Genomic DNA, 18237 nt, shown 5'->3' on the forward strand with positions numbered 1-18237 from the left:
GGTTGCCCGATTCCGGCTCTTTCCGTTCTTCCAGCCGTCGACGACACCCCTGTTGTCGCAAAAGGCTCGAAAATGTTTGCAGGAAGAGGAGGTGTTGAGACGGAGCATGCAACGGACGAGCAGCTCGAAGCCCACTGCTTCTGCCCAGCCAATGTCTTTGGGTCCGTCGAGTGTTTGCCACCCCAGTAGCAAGTACCACACCCTCCAAAACCCATGGATAACAACTGCGATTCCGACGCCCGAGCTGGCGTCGGAATAGGCTTGTCCATCGATGATGTGGAGCCGCTGGGAAATTGGGCGATGCAGGGAAGGATTGGCCAGTTGACCGGACCACCAGATGAGGTCTTCGCGAAGGTGCTTGACTGAGTGATGTGGCACGAACGGACGTGCACTGGAGATGCTAAGCATCGCTTCCAAGGATGTGAGGTAAGCTCGACCGGATGGGAGCACCAAACAGGCATGCAAGAGCTTACCATATAATTGCTGAGTTTCGAGAAGTACATGAGTCGAGCGTGAGAGCCAAGTTTCGATGGCAGCCAGGTACTTGAGTCGTTTGAATTTTGCCAAAGAAATGACCAGAAGGGTGAGATTCCACAAGAGGCCGATGAAGAGTGGTTCAAAACCGAAGGGAGTGTCTTTCTTTGGCTCCCAGGGAATGCCAAGAAAAGAGGAGTGTCGATCAATGTCGCAGAAAGCAGAAGAAAAGAGAAGGTCCACGCCGGAACGTTCTGAAACATGTGAAAAATCCAAAATAGGAAATGCACAATCTTCGCTGTAAACATCAAAGGACCCATCATCAAAGGTGTCCCCTTCGAACCACAATCTCCCTCCTGTTTGTCTAATTTTACGTGTAGATAAACTTTCATGTACTGAACGGCAATGATTATTGTAGCCCGCAAGATGACTGCAAGCAATGCGAAAAAAACAAATGGTCATCCACCCACTTGATGAGCGGCCCCAGTCCTGCAGCGCGCAGCAGATCTGCACCAGCATCTGCAACGTAACCATATGCTCCCGCGGAAGGTCCCATGCCAAAGGAGATGCAGGTGTCGATGAAGAAAGAGTCGTCATCCGCGCGAACCACTGCAGCAGGCCATTGAGATGGAAGTAGCGGAATCGTGCGATAAGCTTCGGCCACATCACGGGTGGCACCCTGTGAACCTGGAGGGAGGTGGCGAATGATGGCACAGACGGTATCAAAAGTCCCCCAGGTGCATGGGAAGTCGTCTGAATCGACTCCAGCGTTGATAGAAGGTTGAGCAAAACGAGGGGATGCTGAATGTGGGAATGAAAAGTTTTGAATGACTCTGTACTTTCCCGGTTTTCCTGGCTTGGGTATAATGGACACGGTGTAGAAACAACAATACAATGAGGAACAAAAGAAGCTCCTGACTGTATCTGTAAAAGTTGTAAGGTCGCGCGCTGCCTAGTCTGCGTTACTTGAGAAGCAAGTGCATTCGACCCTATAGGGGAAGTGAGTGCAGCAAGGATCTAGAAGTGTGCGCTTAAGCGAAGCGCGAGAAAGCGCAGGAGCGCGCAAGGTACAAAGGCGCGGGAACGCGCGCGCGTATTAGCGCGAAGCGCGGGAAAGTGCGCGCGCGTATGCGGAAATGAGAAACTAAGCTTAAGTAGTGATATAAAGCAAGATAAGAGATATAAGAGTGCAAAATGTAAAGGAATAGCTTTCTACTATATTCTGCTAAGTAGTAAGTGGGTAGTAACTAGTAAGTGAAAAGTAGGAAAAGTAGGTTCAGTGTAGTATGTACTGCTGGCGCTTATATAGCGCGCCTAAGCACGGTCAAGCGGAGCCGAAGCGCCACCGAGTAGGTATGTAAATATATATATGAGTGAGAATGCATGATAAAAATAAAGGTGGAACTATGCTAATAAAGGAAATGGAAATATACGCACTAGGGAGCTTGGTGGACAGTGGATGGATGCTTCTGGATGGCTGGCGCCATAGGGCGCGCAAGCGCGGGAACGCGCGCGCGCGTATACATCGCGAAGCGCAGGAATGGTGCGCGCATGGCGCGCGTTGCGCGGGAAAGCTGCGCGTCATATAGAGATAGCTGCGGGTAGCGCACAGAGTAATGCTATGAGTTCGTGCTGTATACTCCTTGGTGAAAACTACCATATCACGCCATGAGAGGCATGATTCTCTACAACGGGGGATGTCTGGAATGGGCCAAGAAGCGAAGACAAGTGCGATTTGGTGAAAGGACCAACATAACGACCAGTAAGCAACTCGCGATCAATGATGGTATGAAAGGCAAGCCGATGTTGTTGCAGCGACGGATGGTTAGGAGGTATTTGTGATATAGAGATGAGAGGCAAGTTAAGATCAAACCCCAAGCGGAAGCCCTTTGAAATTTTGGAGTAGCGCTCCAGTAATCCTGCATCACGGAGTGAGTCTTCCCAGGCGACGACGTTATACGGACATATTGGCTGCAAGCGTCTGAGTTTGAGGACACGACTGAGCTCCGTGGGAGAGGGATAAGCAGCCCGAGCACAGATGCTTTTCGTCATGTGATCGCGCAGGGCAACTTTTTCCTTGTTGCCAATCCATGCAAAGTGGCTTGTCGGAACTGCGAATGAGGAGCTGTTTGGCAACGCGTTTGCTGACGGTGGGATAAAAGTTGTCCCACAGACGATCTGCGGGGCACTCGATGAAGGAGTGATTGTGTCGCCCGAGACAAACGGCGCACACGGCTGTGGAGCGATGTCCGTGCGCGCCACTTGAAAAACCCGACGAGGAGCGAGGTGTCTTGTCAAGGCGGGGAGTTTTGTTGCGTGGATTGGAATGATCCGAACGGCTCGAATCAGAGGTGAAACGGTACTCTGAGGAGGCGTTGTCAGAGGAAATCCAACTCCTCTTGGAGCGACTGGAGGCATCGTCGTCCACTGGGTGAGAAGAAGGAATGCCATGTAAACGCTGAAGATGCGAAGATCGTCGCAAAGGATAACGCAAACACGAAGGTAAGGCAGAAGGCATGACCGAAATAGTCCATGGCAAGGCATAAGGCAGGTAGTGACCAAAAGGGAGCATTATTAAAGGCATGGGATGATGAAAATCTATTAGTGTGCATTTCAGGACGAGGATGTTGGTACGAACCTTTAGATCGAATTCACGGTCAGCTCGGTCTCATTCACTGTGATACAGGCGGTCAAACGTCTGAGAAATCTCCGTTTCGTCTAGAATGCTGATATCCCAGGCTCCGGAGGCCAAAGGAATTGCTTGGTGCCATGCACGACGCTGATCCTCCTCGTAAGCGAGGAGAGCTCGTTGCTCTAGAGCGTTGTCGGAGCACCAATAGTTATGTAACATCAGTGCGCCGAAGAAGTTGGCTAACATAACAATACGTGAGTCTTCCCAACCTCGCTGCTCCAACGAGGCAATGAAGCGAGGAATGGCGCGAGAGAAGTCAAGAGGCGCAAGAAGGTGGTCAGCAATAACCCCCGCTGCTGGGCGAGCCACACTTGCGGCAATCCACGAGGTAGAGCCATCCGCAGCCGCTGAGGGTACCATGCTGTCATCGTCGGTGGTAAGGAAGTTCAGACGAGCATCTGCGAGGCCTTTATTGGTCCAGTAATATAGCTCGACGAATTGAGCCTTGTCTAGTTTGCATAACGCAAAGTCCGAAACCAGAAAAGATTCAGCAGCGCGTTTAGGGCGTGGTCGACTAGGAATGGGAATGTGATGGATCCGGTTCTTCTTCCGATCTTCGTCTGCTGTAGTGGCGTCGAGCTGAGCCTGAGCCTCGAGGCGTTGTGCCTCGGCTTCGTCTCGGAGACGCTGTTGTTCTGTGAGTTCCAAAGCTTCAGCATCGAGCTGAAGTTGCCATTTAGCTTTGAGAGTGGCGTTGGTTGCAGTCCAAATGGTGCGTAAGGTGGCCGCAGCTTGAGCATCGTCGCTGGTAGGGCTCAAGAGGGGCGCGCGACTACTTTGAAACTCTGCGGACGCGAAGTCTGGACACTGTTCTGAATTGGGGTCAGCGTGTAACCTGGTCATGATCGTCCGAGGAAGTGAACAGAATTGAAAGGGAATCGAGGATTCAAGAGAGTATTGAAAGGAAAATAGTTGATATGCGAATGTTTTCGCCAAGTATTGTGGTGGGGAAAGGAGAAGGAAGATCTTAATCTTACTTAATTCTTACATAGACGTCGTTGTAGGCACGTGCTCGTTCCTCGTACTTGCCTAAAACATAATATATGGTACATCAAAACAAATTATCAATTGGCTGAAATGTGCTATCTGTGCACATGCGTGCACTATTGTAGTTGCAGAACAGAAGAAAAATTCCAGAGTTGGCCGAAAATATTTTGACTCGACGTCGCTCAGCAGCACTTGTGGTTGAACAACTTCGCACAGATGAAATTGAGGTTTTCAACTTCTCATATATTAGTACGGTAATATACTGAGGTAGTGCACTGCAGATCTAGCCAACGATATATAATGACATTCTTCTACCCAAGACTCGCACGCTAACCCGTCGTACAACATACAGATCCTGGTCACAACCTGTGCTCCAGACTCTCAGCTAGCACGTCGTCTATAATTTGTCTATAAAGTAATCCAGGGTCATGGCGTAAGTCCAAACTCGAATAAGTCCAAGCAACGTTCTCCGTGCTCCCAACCATATCTGGCGGTATGAGGAGCGGCGTGTGCGCGCCACTGAACGGGAATAAAGAACGGTCAAGTAACCGCACCCCCTGCAACGAAGGGAGCTTGGCTCTCTCTTCGTGAGGAATGAGAGTCACAGCTGACTGGTCTCTCCGATCCAAATATCTTCTCCAAACCCATAAGTCTACCCATGTCAAGTGTGCATGCGCAGGCATTCGGATTGGAACATATGTGTCCGTGGCGAGGTGGCGTAAATTTGGACACATGGACAGTAATGGAATCACTGGTGAGGGAGAGGGAGGGGGAAAATGGTTGTACTGAAAAGCATGGTAACAGTCGCTAACCAACGAGACAAAATGGATACTGTGTCCAAATTTACGCAACAGTGGCTCAAACACCGTACTATGAGGAACTTTTGTTGTCAAAAGGAGACGTCGAAGAGAGGGGAGGCTGAGGATCTCAGCCAGTGCAAAAAAGGCGTTCCTGACATTTCCCCGTGGGGAGAAAGTAACGTGCAGCTCTTCCAAAAAGGCAAGATGTATGTGCCCGGTGGGGAGTGCATCGGTTTCTGCGACGAACATATCGATATGGAAAGTGGTGAGGCACGTGAAAGTTGGCAGGAGCTTCAGGGTGTTTATTAGCGTGGGATTGATGCTGAAGTGCATATCTGTGGTGCGAGAGGGGGTGTTCTGCGCGAGAGCGACCATGCGGAGAAACTCATGACCAAACCAAGGGCGGCGTCTGTTCAAGATGGGTGCAATGGTAACTTTGGTACGATTTGGAGTCACCGCTAAGATGCCGTCCAGAGCCATTGAGACTGCAGCCATCCGCGACTCTAAAACATAACACTGCAGGCGCAGAGATAGTATGAACTCGCCGAGGCTGCGGCTGTTCGAGACGACACGTGCAAGCGTGAAGAGTTGCTTGCTCTGTAGAATGACAACATGGCGATAGAGGTAGCTAATGCCGACATTATACCAGTGCCTGGATACTAGTACAATGTTCCTGAGAGTCTGCAGTGAAAAAACCCGCGAGTGACGATTGTCGCGAGCAATGACAGGGGAATCTAGGAAATGCTGAGTCGGTGGCATAACAAGCTCCATAATAATGCAGAGGATTTCAACCGGAATTTCGGTTGTAATAGGCGTCGGTGACATAACTTGATGTATCTGAGCAGACGATGAGCGATGATAGTAAGAAAGATCAGAAAACTACCTTTGTGCAGTTCGCATCTATGTCTGATACCTGATCATAGGTAATGATGTTGCTGGGGTTCGCCTTGAAAGCGTCAAGCCAAAATCTCAGTGATCGTTTAGTTGTTATCCAACGAGGTTGACTTACCAATGGTGTAGGATCCATGATTCACCCGCGAAGTGATACACTGACTGGAACAAAAATACGTCCTTTTATCTCTCCATTTTCGTGGTCGTAGTAGTGAATCTGTAATTTTGGAATATAATCGCGGTCCCGCATTGGATGACTCTTCGTAACTAGGCATGTGAAAATTCGAAACTTGGCATGGCATGATCCCATACCTCACCCGGCAAGCTGTCAAAGGACGTCAAAGGTCACACAATAAAGTAAATATTGACAAGGATGTTGTCCAGTAACAAGTCTTGCCGCACCTCGGCACCCTTGTCAAACTGATTGCGGGGAACATAAAGCGCCTGGAAGGCATCGCAAATACTACTATCATGGGAGAACTGCTACTGGAAGGATGCAAAATTCATGACTCACCTACCAGCGTGCAGCTCCCGAGATAACCGACTGACTCCGCTTGTCCAGTTTGCCGAGGGGGTTACGCTGATGCCTACTGTCAAAAGATTTACCTCTAAAGGATCGTAACTCTCGAACGACTTCGTCACTGCCAATCAGCATCCAATTCCTCAATGCAGTCAGGGAAAATCATCCGCATCATTTGCAACCACTCTGTATCAGGTTCGCACTCCAACCACGTCGCCTTTAATGCATTCCAGGAAATTGGCATCCACCCAACGTACTCCCAATCGATGAAGCAAATCTTCTCCGCCCGATCGCCAATGATTGAGGCCACCCGGAAAAATCAAATTCTCTGGAAGAAGATCTGAATACGACAGGAACTCCGTCGCGCTCGATGAGAGGTCGTAGCAAGGGTTGCAACGTGTCGCGATTCATCGGCCAATCCAGTCCAAACCTCCGCAGCGAGGTCTGAAGAGGATGGAAACATCTAGAGATTTTCCCGAGCCACCCACAGAATGCGTGGATCGTCAAAGGGACCGCCTGAAGCGTTGCAGATCGCACGAAGCTCGTAAGACCGGGTCTGAAGTCTCATCGAACCTAGTTGGTGGCGCAAATCGTGCGCTAACCTTTCCTTATCCGACGCGGTCAAATCATCCCATACGTCACCCACGCAGTCACCTTCTACCCAAGTAGTGATGAGATAGCTTTGTACTGGCTCGATACGCTGTCGATGTAACGAGGGACGTGGGTATCTCGCAAGGTGGTGGCAAAACGCAGAGCATCCGCTTCGACGTGACTGGATTTTTTTACAACCTTCAAAACGAGTCCAAAGGGGAGACGGAAGATGTCATGGTACATGGGGGTACACATGTTACGATTTCCGATAATAGCATCATATATGGCTGGTTTCCAGCGCGGAGAGTGAGAGAAAGAAATTCTTTGACTAAGTACAACAAAGAAGACAGGGAGAGGTTGCGATTGGAGGGTGATGGAATATCAACATCGTCGTCCGTGGAGAGCCGTACGGGCATGACACCCCAACAAGTATGGGGCAGAGTCCGAGTCACTTCAGGAATGATGAATCGTGGTCATTAGAAGCACATCAGGTCAATGCTCATGCATGCATGTTTATACAGTGCCATATTACTCACGTCTGAGTCACCTTGCTTGCAAGGTCATATGCCATCTGACAAAATCTGACGGACTAACTGCCAATAATAAACAATAATAAATATCAAATAAATATCAATAAACGTTCTATGTCACTGTATGTTGTGACTTCGCCGATCCAGTGTCCAGTTTTTGAACCATGTCGCAACAGCTCAACTCTGCCCTGGAAAAATTAACAATGAAGGAGATTATAGTTGCAGTAGGTGACAATAACTTGAAAAGAGCTGAAAAACGCAAGCGCAGTGACTTAGTGGCTGCTGTGCAAGGTTCGACGGACACCCATATACCAATCATATCAGCAGCGAGCAACAAAGCAGCGCAATCTCACGATGCGCATCTATCTTTGCATGCGCCGTTTGAAAATGCGCTAAATCAGCTCACTGTCAATGAAATTATCTCTGCTGTTCAAGAATTCAAACTTTCACGCCTGGAGAAACGAAACCGAAACAGTCTATTGTCATCTATTCGACATTCTGTACTTCTTCAATCCGCAGTGGTGTCAGCTGCAGATGCAAAAGCTGCACGCTTACAAGATGATGAAGAACACCAGTTGAAAAAGGTGCGGTTGCAACAAGAACGGCAAACGTCTGCCGAACCATTATTCCTGGAGGAGGTGGGAGACTCTGTGTGGAATGAATGTCTATTGCGGTTCATCGATCGTACTGGAAATGCAGCCTGTCGGGCTACTATATGTGTTGTTTGCGCAGGCGAGTTTTTAGCATCTGAGACAACCGAATTTGTGTTGCCTTCGATCCAGCACAAAGAGGTACTGAAGCCATATATCTCGCATCACAGTCAACGACTCGTGAATGGCATGTTGCTATACAATCCAGCCATCACGATTCGAGATGATTGTCCATATGGATTTCTCTGCGATAATTGCTGGGACGATATCAAATCTAACAAAACTCCTTTGTTTTCCCTCGCTAATAATCTTTGGATCGGAGAAGTTCCGGATGAACTTGGGATGTTGACTCTTCCGGAGCGTATCTTAGTGGCCTTATCATATCCTGCAGCATACATCGTCAAGCTTTTTCCGAAAAAACGTGGCGCTGTTCATTGGGATGCAGCAGGTCTAAACAGCGGCTTGCGTGGAAATGTATCTACATACCGACTCAACACATCGTCCATTGCAGCTATGATTGAAGGCAAATTGCTGCCGCCTAAACCATCTATCTTGGCGACAACTATTGGCATTTCCATCGTCGGTCCCAATAACTTTCCGGAACGTTGCTTACCGCCTTTCTTATCTGTGAGCCGCTCTCATCTGCGCAATGCGCTGCTCTTCCTTAAGCGAGAAAATCCGTTGTATTCCAACATCACGATCTCGGAAGACAACATCGCACTATATCCTACACATGGCATTCCGGATGTCATCATGTCCTCAATTCGACACCTCCAAGACACTGCTGCTGTGGATAGCGAACGAGAGGATTATGTACCAGAAGATGATGTCCAGGATGTATTCGCCGGTTCGTCTTTTCTTTTGAGATTCTACTTGCTCCTCTCAACGATAACATTTCGTCGACAGAACATGACAAAGCTTTTCCAAGTGGACAGCATGTCGACGAAGACTTGATCGTTGATGAAAATGGTTAGTTTGGGACTGTTTAACAAAACTCATTACACAAGCTGACAAACGCAGTTCCATCCAACATATTTCCAATCCAGTCGCATGGTGTACTTGATAGCAATGTATCAGAAGTCGATGATGATCAGATCTTAGCTCATGCGATAGCCAATATATCGGAACATTATTCCGTTCAGCGTGGCACAACTTTTGTCAATGAATATCCACGACGAGACATCAACCATACATTGAGTATCGGCGATCCTGATAATCCCAATCATCTACTTGGCGCCTTCCCATATCTATTTCCTTATGCAGGAGGTGGATTTGAAGTCCAAAGACCTCGCTCTGTATCATATGAAGCTCATGCTCAGTGGGCTATGCGTTACGCGGACCGTCGTTTTCGCAAGGACCTGCATTTTATGTTCCAAGTCTTTGGTGTCATACAGAAACGTCAAGTCTGCAGACAAGCCGTACTTCATATATCACGCGCAATCTAATTCGGCTTTTTTTAAGGTCAAAAAGGATGACTTTCATAGGAACGAACATCTTTTTCGTTCTCTTACTGTTGCCGATCTGCAAAAAGCAAGTGAAGAAGAACGACAACACCGGACATGTTCAAATACTACTATACGAGGCTTGAAAAAGCATCTAGCTGCTGTACGATCCAATGTCATGGGTACTGATGAGTCTCGCACCAAAATTCGGTCGCTGATCTGGGGTATGTCCGTGATGAAGAATCCTCCATCATTATGGATTACAATCAATCCAACCGACACGCATGACCCAATAGCGCAAGTTTTCACTGGTGCGGAAATCGACCTCGATCATTTCCAGCATCTTGCAGGTCCCGACTCTCACACGCGGTCTATTAGAATTGCAGACGATCCATATGCTGCCGCCAAATTTTTTCACTTCATCATATCTGCAATTCTAAATGAGCTGTTCGGCATACAAGCAAATCATAACAAGTCTGGAATTGTTCGACAACCTGGCATTTTTGGTACTATTGAAGCCTACATAGGTACCGTTGAAGCTCAGGGTCGTGGTACTCTGCACTTGCACATCGTACTTTGGATATCAAATGCGCCGACAGCAGTAGAGATGAAAAATCTACTCAAAACAGAGACTTTTCGGTGCACAGTCGCCTCATTCATTGCTCAGAACATACACGGCTATCATCCAGATATTACAGCAGATACTTTGAAGACACTTCCACGAGAAACAGCTGTTTCCTATTCACGTCCCCCAGATCCAAGGTCTTCGAGTTTTTTATCAGACAAACAACAAGCCATAAGGAGCCTTGTTCGAGCAGTTCAAATCCATACTTGTTCCAGCAGCTGTCTCAAAGTTATACGAGGCCGTGTTATCTGCAAGCGTCGCGCACCTTTTCCTGTTGCAAATACGGCCTGGATAGACTCTGAAGGGAATTGGGGACCAAAGAGGACATTTGCTATGATGAACAACTGGAACCCGACAATATTACTTGCTACTCGAGCAAATCATGACGTGAAGTTGATCACAAACGGTGAAGAAACCAAAGACATCGGTTTCTACATCTCAATGTACACTACAAAGAATCAGCAACACTCATCTAACGCATCCGCACTGCTCGCAAAATCTTTTGCATTCCAGCAAGCTCGAGATAAACGCCACTCAAAGGTCCAAGAGTTGAACAAACACTTGATTCAGCGATGTGCCAATTCGCTCAGCCGTGAACAGGAGTTTAGCGCACCAGAAGTTGCTAGCTATCTCATGAAATGGGAAGATCGCTATATCTCGCATCATTTTGAAACTATCCATTTTTTCTCCGTCATCAACTTGCTGAAAAAAACTTGGCCTCAGCTTGTTTCTCAAAGGTGCGGACATCATAGGCATTTTCAAAATTGCTCGCTAATTATAAACAACGCTCAGTCATGCTGCTGAGTTGTCTAGCGATGGGGAGCTACATGTCTTGCAAGACTCCGCAGAGGCTTACGATGTGCGTATTTCTGTCTTGCGTGTCTGAAAACTTTTTGATGTATCTTTATAGACAGAGTATGCCACTCTCCATTTCGAACAAGAAACACAATCCCTACAACTCCGGGACGAAATCAGAGAATACATGGATAGAGGAGACGCTCTGGAACATTTCAGTTACATTGACTTTTTCCTCAACACGTATGAGGGTCCTCTAGCTGATAGTGATCAGAATACGTCTCTATGCTGGAGAGGTCACGTTCGAGTTCCTTACAGAGTGTCTTCTGGACGACATAAATTTTGTCGAGTGTTGCGCCACGAGAAACACGAAACAATGCCTTACTTTCCAGGACCATGGCTTCCACGCAGAAACGAAGAGCAGACATATCCATTATATTGTGCATCGATGCTAGCATTATTTCAACCGTGGAGATCACTGGCCGATCTTAAACCAGCTCACCTCACTTTCGAAGACATGTTCAATACATTTTCAGCTACAGCATCTGCAAACGTACTGAAAATCATGGATAACATCCAATACTTTTATGAGTGCTCCGACAAAGCACGAGAAAATCAAATCAATAAATCGTTCAGTGCGGCATGGAGAATAGCTGCCTCAGAAGCCGATCGGAATGATGCTGAGAATGACTTAGAAGAGATAGATGAGCTGGCTGGCGATGAAGACGAAGACGATGAAGAGTCAGCACAAACCGTCACAGAGTCTGACATCGAAAATGCCCTGCAAGATTGTCACTGTACACGCGACTTGCTATATGCTGATGTAGCAGTTAATATCGCAGAAGACTTCACAATTTTCAGTGAGGCCACTATCCAAACTGCAATTTGTCAACCTCGTCGTGTTGCTACCGAAAAAGAATTGGAGATGTACTTGGAGTGGAAAGAACGTATCAAGCACTGTCACGACAACAACTCGGAGCAGATTGAAGAAGCACATCACGATACCAGCTTGACATCAAACATTTCACTGATAGAACCTTCCCAATCATCTAACAAAGACGTTGGTACTGTGCAGCTCAAAGTCGGCACCGATTCAGCCAATTCCAAAAGTACTATGCAAGACATCGCTTCAGATCTCAATCGTGAACAGCTCATGGCCTACACCATCATTCGCAATACACTGCGTGCACGCTTAGCAGAAGAACATCACGAACAATTGCTGATGCTCATCACAGGAGAGGGTGGCACCGGTAAATCGAAGCTACTCGATGCCATAACACAGTTATTTGCTGCTCACAGCTGTGAGTCCAAATTAGCTTCTACTGCTATGTCTGGCGTTGCAGCTTGTCTTGTGAACGGCACCACTTTACATTCATGGGCTGGTCTACCCCCACGACAAATGCCTCGCTCTGATAAATGGGCAACTCATCCTCGACCTGACATGGCTCGTAGACGACACGACAACATGGATCACAAGTGGTTACTTGTAATTGATGAAGGAAGCATGTTAACTACTGAACAGCTCTCGATACTGTCACAGGTATGCCTCGAATTTCAATGGCAATGCATGATACTAAATACATTTTACAACGATACATCTCAGGTCCTTGGTATTGTGCGAGCCAAGGAAGAGACTGACACTGCAATGCCTTTCGGATCAATGGATATCCTCATCATTACAGATTTTCATCAATTTCCTCCGATCGGCAATGTCAACAAAGCTCTCTTCGCAAGCCACCCACCAAATCAGAAATGTGAACTAGGACGCCACCTATTCGAGCAGTTTCAAACGGTCATCAAACTTCGACAACAAATGCGTGTCACAGATCAAGTATGGATCGACATTCTACTTCGTGCACAAGAAGGAGAATGTACAGCACAAGATCTACAAGACATACGCAGTCTCGTGATCACAAATGATGCATGCGAAGTTCCTGACTTTAACCAACCACCATGGAACGATGCAGTACTCATTACGCCTCGTAACAGCGTTTGGACGCGGTGGAACACTTTGTCAGTTATTAAGCACTGTCAATACAGTGGGAATCTGTTATACATCGCTCCCGCAGAGGATTCCACAAAGGGCCTGCCGCTATCTATGAAACAGCGACTTGCAACTATGAAACTGCCACTGGATAAAACACAACACCTGCCTGTAGAAGTGCAACTTGCCATAGGAATGAAGGTGATGATTACAGAAAATGTCGCTACACAAGCCAACATCGCAAATGGCTCTCGAGGAACGATAGTCGACATCTTATTGGATCCTCGAGAACAAGTTGATCAGCACACTGTAGTGGATGGCAAAATCTACCTACAGTACCCGCCCTCTATTGTGATCATTCGGCTCAATTTCACCAGAATACGACAACTTCCTGGGCTTCAACTGCACGAAGTCCCTCTTGAACCTTCCGTCCATCAATTCTCTATCAGCACTAAACCTCGATATACAGTCACGCGACGCCAGCTGCCACTCACTCCAGGATACGCATTTACCGACATCAAGTCTCAAGGTCAAACTATTGACTATGCCATTGTCGACATCGGCAAGACCACGTCATTTGGACTGAGTCCCACTCATGCGTATGTTGCTTTATCGCGAAGCAGAGGCAGACAAAGCATACGTCTGCTCCGTGATTTTGAAAATGCTCTTTTCACGCGTCATCCTTCGCATGATCTCAAACTAGAAGACATGCGCCTTGATGTCTTAGCAAGACTAACAGAAGAACAGTATTTGCAAGGGAAATATGGCAGCACGGAACTGTGTGAGTCTCATGCTTTCTTCAGGTGTAACGAGATCTAAACTTGATGCTAGAGTCTGATCCGTTGTGTACAGTTCCTTCAATTTTGAGTGACGACTTTGAGCAAGAAGTTGAACAGATAGAGAATTTCGACCGACGAGTGCAAAGGAGACTCAAATTGCATTCCAGAAGGTCCTTCTTCTTAGACTTACAGAAACAAAAATCGGATTATATTCAAAGTTCCATGATTTCGCTGAGCAACTACAAGACTAATATTTCATTCAAAGTCCCAAAGCATGACGTTCCAAGCAGCTTAGTAGATCACAAACGGTGATTTGCCATGACGCCTCAGCTACACTGCTCTCTTCTGATGCTGACCCTGCCCCAGATACTTTACTAGCTTACACAAAGACAGCAGTTTAACAACCACTTCATCTCGCAAGCTGCTGGGTCCACCTGCCCACGGTTCAGAAAGTCTAGAATCAGGAAACTCCGGCACCACCCACCTGGTCAGGACTGTTTCATTATTTACAATATGCAGGCGCTGATCATGCTATTATCTGTCAGTCCATGATCTGGATACGTTGACACGTTCAGCTCACCTGTTTATCAAAAAATTGATTAAAACCATGTCCTTTTTCGCGACGTCCACAATAACATTTTCACCGTCCACCTGCACCTGTTTCATGATCAAAATGCTACCCTTTCGAGTGATATTTGTCTGGTCTCCGCTCAAACTCGCCATTCGTTGAAGCACATGGTTTTCCGCAGTGTCCGTTTTTGGCATCTCGAAGAACATCGTGTACAGTGCATCCAGCGAGACATTGAGGTTCGGCACTGCTGTCAATGATTGTCGGAGATGTCGTCGTGTTGTGGTACAGTCGTCTAATTCTCGTTGTTTGACCCAATAATTGACGTCTAAATCATCCAATGTAGGCGGTCCTTTTACTCCGTCATGTATTGGCACTGGCACTCGAAAAGGCCTGTGACACGCCGAGCCGTAAAACAATCCTCTGAAAATTCGAGCGAAATGCTTCTCATTGAAGTTAGATATGTTTCGCATGGAAGATTGATTCTCTCACTGGTTTCCGACATCTTATTTCTCCCGGCAAGTACTTTACGTCTGCCCCTGTAATTCATTGTTAGCATGGTCATCCTCTCTATTTCTCAGACTTGCGCCTACGGTTCTGTGCACCACAACTTACGATGTTCTGGCACATAATCTCGTGATTATAGCGACATGCGCTGTTTAAGCAATGCGTGTTCAATCGCCATTCCACATCTACACCATGGAAAATCTGTGTAACTGAGTCACAGCAGTTCCAATCTACGGATAAACGCAGATGTTTTTCATCGACATGGTGCCATAGTGTAGGGCAACGGTCTCTGCATGCACTTCCAATCAGATTTGTATCTTTTTCCACTCGAATGTGTTGAAATATGTTCTTTCCGTTGTTTCGCATGAGTTGACCTGCGTGCGTTCCAATCCCAATACCTTGCCTCATCCATTGTGGATAAAAGCAAGTGATCCCTCCCGTGCTCATGAACACCATGTTAGCAGTGCACGGCGCATTCAGAATGATATGCAAGACACTCGTTTGTCTCTTGCAGCTGGTTACTGTGATTAAGCGATCCTTTGATGTATATTGGTCGAAGCGATCGATAAATGGGATCATGATGGTTTCCGGTGTGCGAGATACTGACAAGTAGCTCAGTGACTTGACCAAGAACTCATTCACGGTATTGAATCCACGGTCAGGAGTCACAATGTTGAGCTCCTGCACATCAACGCAGTCACCTCCTGTCAACATCGACAAAGCCGCCGATCCGATTATAACACTGTTGGAATTTCGTAGTGCGTCAATGAAAGATCTGCACCAAATCCCCGCAAATGGAGCCAATATGCATACGAAGCGTCTTTGCATGGCTTCTCGACCGATTTCATGCATCATGCGGCATGTGCGACTGATAGAATCTATATCTGTAATCCACAGTTTTTCCATTACAGCTTCGGCAATGACTGCATGGCTCGTGACTGTCTGTTTATCAGTTTGATCTTATGCAAGTGTAGTACATTGTCTTACACTTCATGATTCAGTGAGTTTCTATTAGAACACAGCGTACATACTTTGACAAGGTTGATTTTATTAGTGCGTCCTAGAGATTACATAATTGGTTTCGACAACCCAGCACGTTTGCAAAAACACGAAGGATGAGCACTTAGCAGATAGGGAAAAACAAGAAAAAAGGTACAACGTGCAGCTAATAAGAACTCGGTACAAATTTACTGCTGTGAGCAATTACAACCACGAGAACCACCCAAAAGCTCATGCGCCACATCATCATCTTCGATAAACATCAACGAGATTCCGAATGAATCAGCTAGACACCCGACAAGTACTATTACATCTCGTGAATGATTTTATCTACACTAAGAAATGATTCCACATACCTCGAAGATCAACTTGACCACGAAATTGTGCAAGAAGAGATGAAATATTAACGGCAGGAGCTGTGCGCAGAATTGAACAACTACAATTGTGCCATGCATGAATATGCAGCGATCCGCGTCGTTGAAGGATCACTGTAACTTATCAATGTAAGAATATGTCAAAATAGCAAGGAATCACCTGTCAAATAGATGCCTGGCAACGGCTCACAATTGGACAAACAACTCATGATGATGAACGCTCGGTTCTAGATAAGAAGCTAAAAATTGTTAAGTCGCTAGACGTATCATGCTGAAAAAAAAGACATACCAAACTGCGCCATTTATGTTAAGAACATACGTCATGCGTTACGAACAAGATGTCGCTTGACAATACCCCTATAATGAACATCTCAACTACAAACCATGAAGATCTTCGACTTTGCCGCACACCACAGAGCTTTAAAAGAAAACCTAAACTACGCAATCAACGCCAAAATCTTGCAGCGTGCTGAGTGGCGTCATGGTGGATCAGGACACATCTTGACTGACAAAGACTCCGACGAGCCGTTCATAGGCATAGCCGTCATGCACATAGTCGACTTTCGACTGCAATGCTCACCCATAGGGTCCTTCCTGGGATCTAAGTACGGAGGAATGGAGAAAGCAAAGTACCAATTCATAGGGGGACGAACACATGGCAAAGACGGTTTCGATGAAGATTTCGCCCGAACGCATGCTCTGTTAAATAACATCCAAAATGCTATAGCAGTGTCTCATAACAAGAAAGACATGCTATTAGACGAGCAGAGTGTCAGATTTGCACGAAACATATTTGAAAAAAGGGTGAGCTTGACAAATTCGACTGTAAGACTGTTCAAAGCTTACCTGTACAACCATAAGGAACACGCTGTTCCCGATTCCCCTACAGCCAGTCGACGCACTGTGTATCTGGAGGACTTGGAAAATCCCCATGGCTCACATACCATCGGCACGGGAGAAGAGCTAAAGATGGATGATGAAACCGCAAACTGGCCTGTCGACTCACAGTATAGTGATGACCTGGCCACTATCAAAGCTTTCTACAAAGCCGTGCCACTACGTGTCTATGATGAAAACAACAAGTTCGTCGAGCCTGAAAATGTTAACAAGGCACTCTGCAATGCAATTGCTGAGATCCACTTCACACTGCACCACTTATACCTCCCAAAAAATCTGCCACCACAAGATTCGTTCCGCGCAAACATTGAGCAGATCTTGATATTGCAGCGGGGGAAAACGACTACGAGCATCTACACGTCAGATCCTCATGCCGGTCCTGCCAGTACAACGAAGGCTACTCACCATACGCCGCCGCCAACAGAAGCCCCTCCATCCAAGAGACTCCATACAGAGGAACAGACAGTCACCAAGGGAAAAGAGAAGGAACACGACTGAGGATTTCGATTGGCATCAGATGTTTACTACTAAAAAGCAGAAATGTACTCAATATTTGTAACTCTGCAGAAATAAGTGTTTCGGCATGTCTGTCATTTTGAGGGCAGCAACGAGTGGGTACAAGAACTTGATATGCATCATAATGAGATAAACAGGAGACATGATTAGGCTTGTGCGAGCACCACCTATTTACACCGTTCGCCACCCGGTACACCAAAGGCAGTTACTAAGTGAGGAGGGCAGAGCTACAAGCACCGTCCAATAACCATAGCCACCCGCAAAAGTAAAAGGGAATCAATTCATGGAGGGCAGCAATACCGGCATTTGCCAAATTTCAAACTCCTCCCGAATACGGAAATGCGTGAGACCACTCTGATTCGGCAAGCAAGGTCAGATTCGGCATCGCCGAACCCTAGTGTGTAACGCAGAGAGACTGATTTGTGCTAAACGAGGACGGCGGCCGCTATACTTCACAGTGAGGGCAACAAATGCCGCTTGCTTAGTCAGGATTGAACTTGAACACGTCGACCTTCACCGGAGTTAGCCTAGGCCTAGTTCGACGTCACCTACAATAGTCCTCAAATTTCAAGTACTGGCCATTCTCCATCGAAGCTCAAGCGCTCACCCATCATCC

The 18237-nt window shown here is 46.9% G+C and overlaps 3 protein-coding genes across 3 annotated transcripts; 1 reads left to right on the forward strand and 2 right to left on the reverse strand.

Annotated features, from left to right (window-relative positions):
* Positions 1-2467: 2467 nt before the first annotated feature.
* Positions 2468-2707, reverse strand: F5891DRAFT_891137 (uncharacterized protein; the record flags this gene model as incomplete). The annotated part of the gene is made up of 1 exon (XM_041373296.1): positions 2468-2707. A coding segment is annotated over one exon (240 nt), but the record flags the coding sequence as incomplete, so codon positions are not given.
* Positions 2708-2764: 57 nt separating this feature from the next.
* F5891DRAFT_1153177 (uncharacterized protein) lies at positions 2765-4103 on the reverse strand. Its single transcript, XM_041365180.1, has 2 exons — positions 3113-4103; positions 2765-2932 (listed from the first exon to the last, which is right to left on the reverse strand). Exon 1 carries the CDS (start codon positions 4007-4009, stop codon positions 3143-3145), a length of 867 nt encoding a protein of 288 aa, XP_041219109.1. The 5' UTR covers positions 4010-4103; the 3' UTR covers positions 2765-2932; positions 3113-3142.
* A 12489-nt stretch (positions 4104-16592) lies between these two features.
* On the forward strand, positions 16593-17603 carry F5891DRAFT_1258773 (uncharacterized protein; the record flags this gene model as incomplete). Its single annotated transcript, XM_041370105.1, has 1 exon — positions 16593-17603. One exon carries the CDS (start codon positions 16593-16595, stop codon positions 17601-17603), a length of 1011 nt encoding a protein of 336 aa, XP_041219110.1.
* Positions 17604-18237: the final 634 nt, after the last annotated feature.

The sequence above is a fragment of the Suillus fuscotomentosus genome (assembly GCF_016647785.1).
Source record: "Suillus fuscotomentosus strain FC203 chromosome Unknown F5891scaffold_97, whole genome shotgun sequence".
Classification (NCBI taxonomy): Eukaryota; Fungi; Basidiomycota; class Agaricomycetes; order Boletales; family Suillaceae; genus Suillus; species Suillus fuscotomentosus.

Coding starts and splice junctions, on each gene's coding strand:
- F5891DRAFT_1153177 (XM_041365180.1), bottom strand. CDS start 4,009: ATGACCAGGTTACACGCTGACCCCAATTCAGAACAGTGTCCAGACTTC.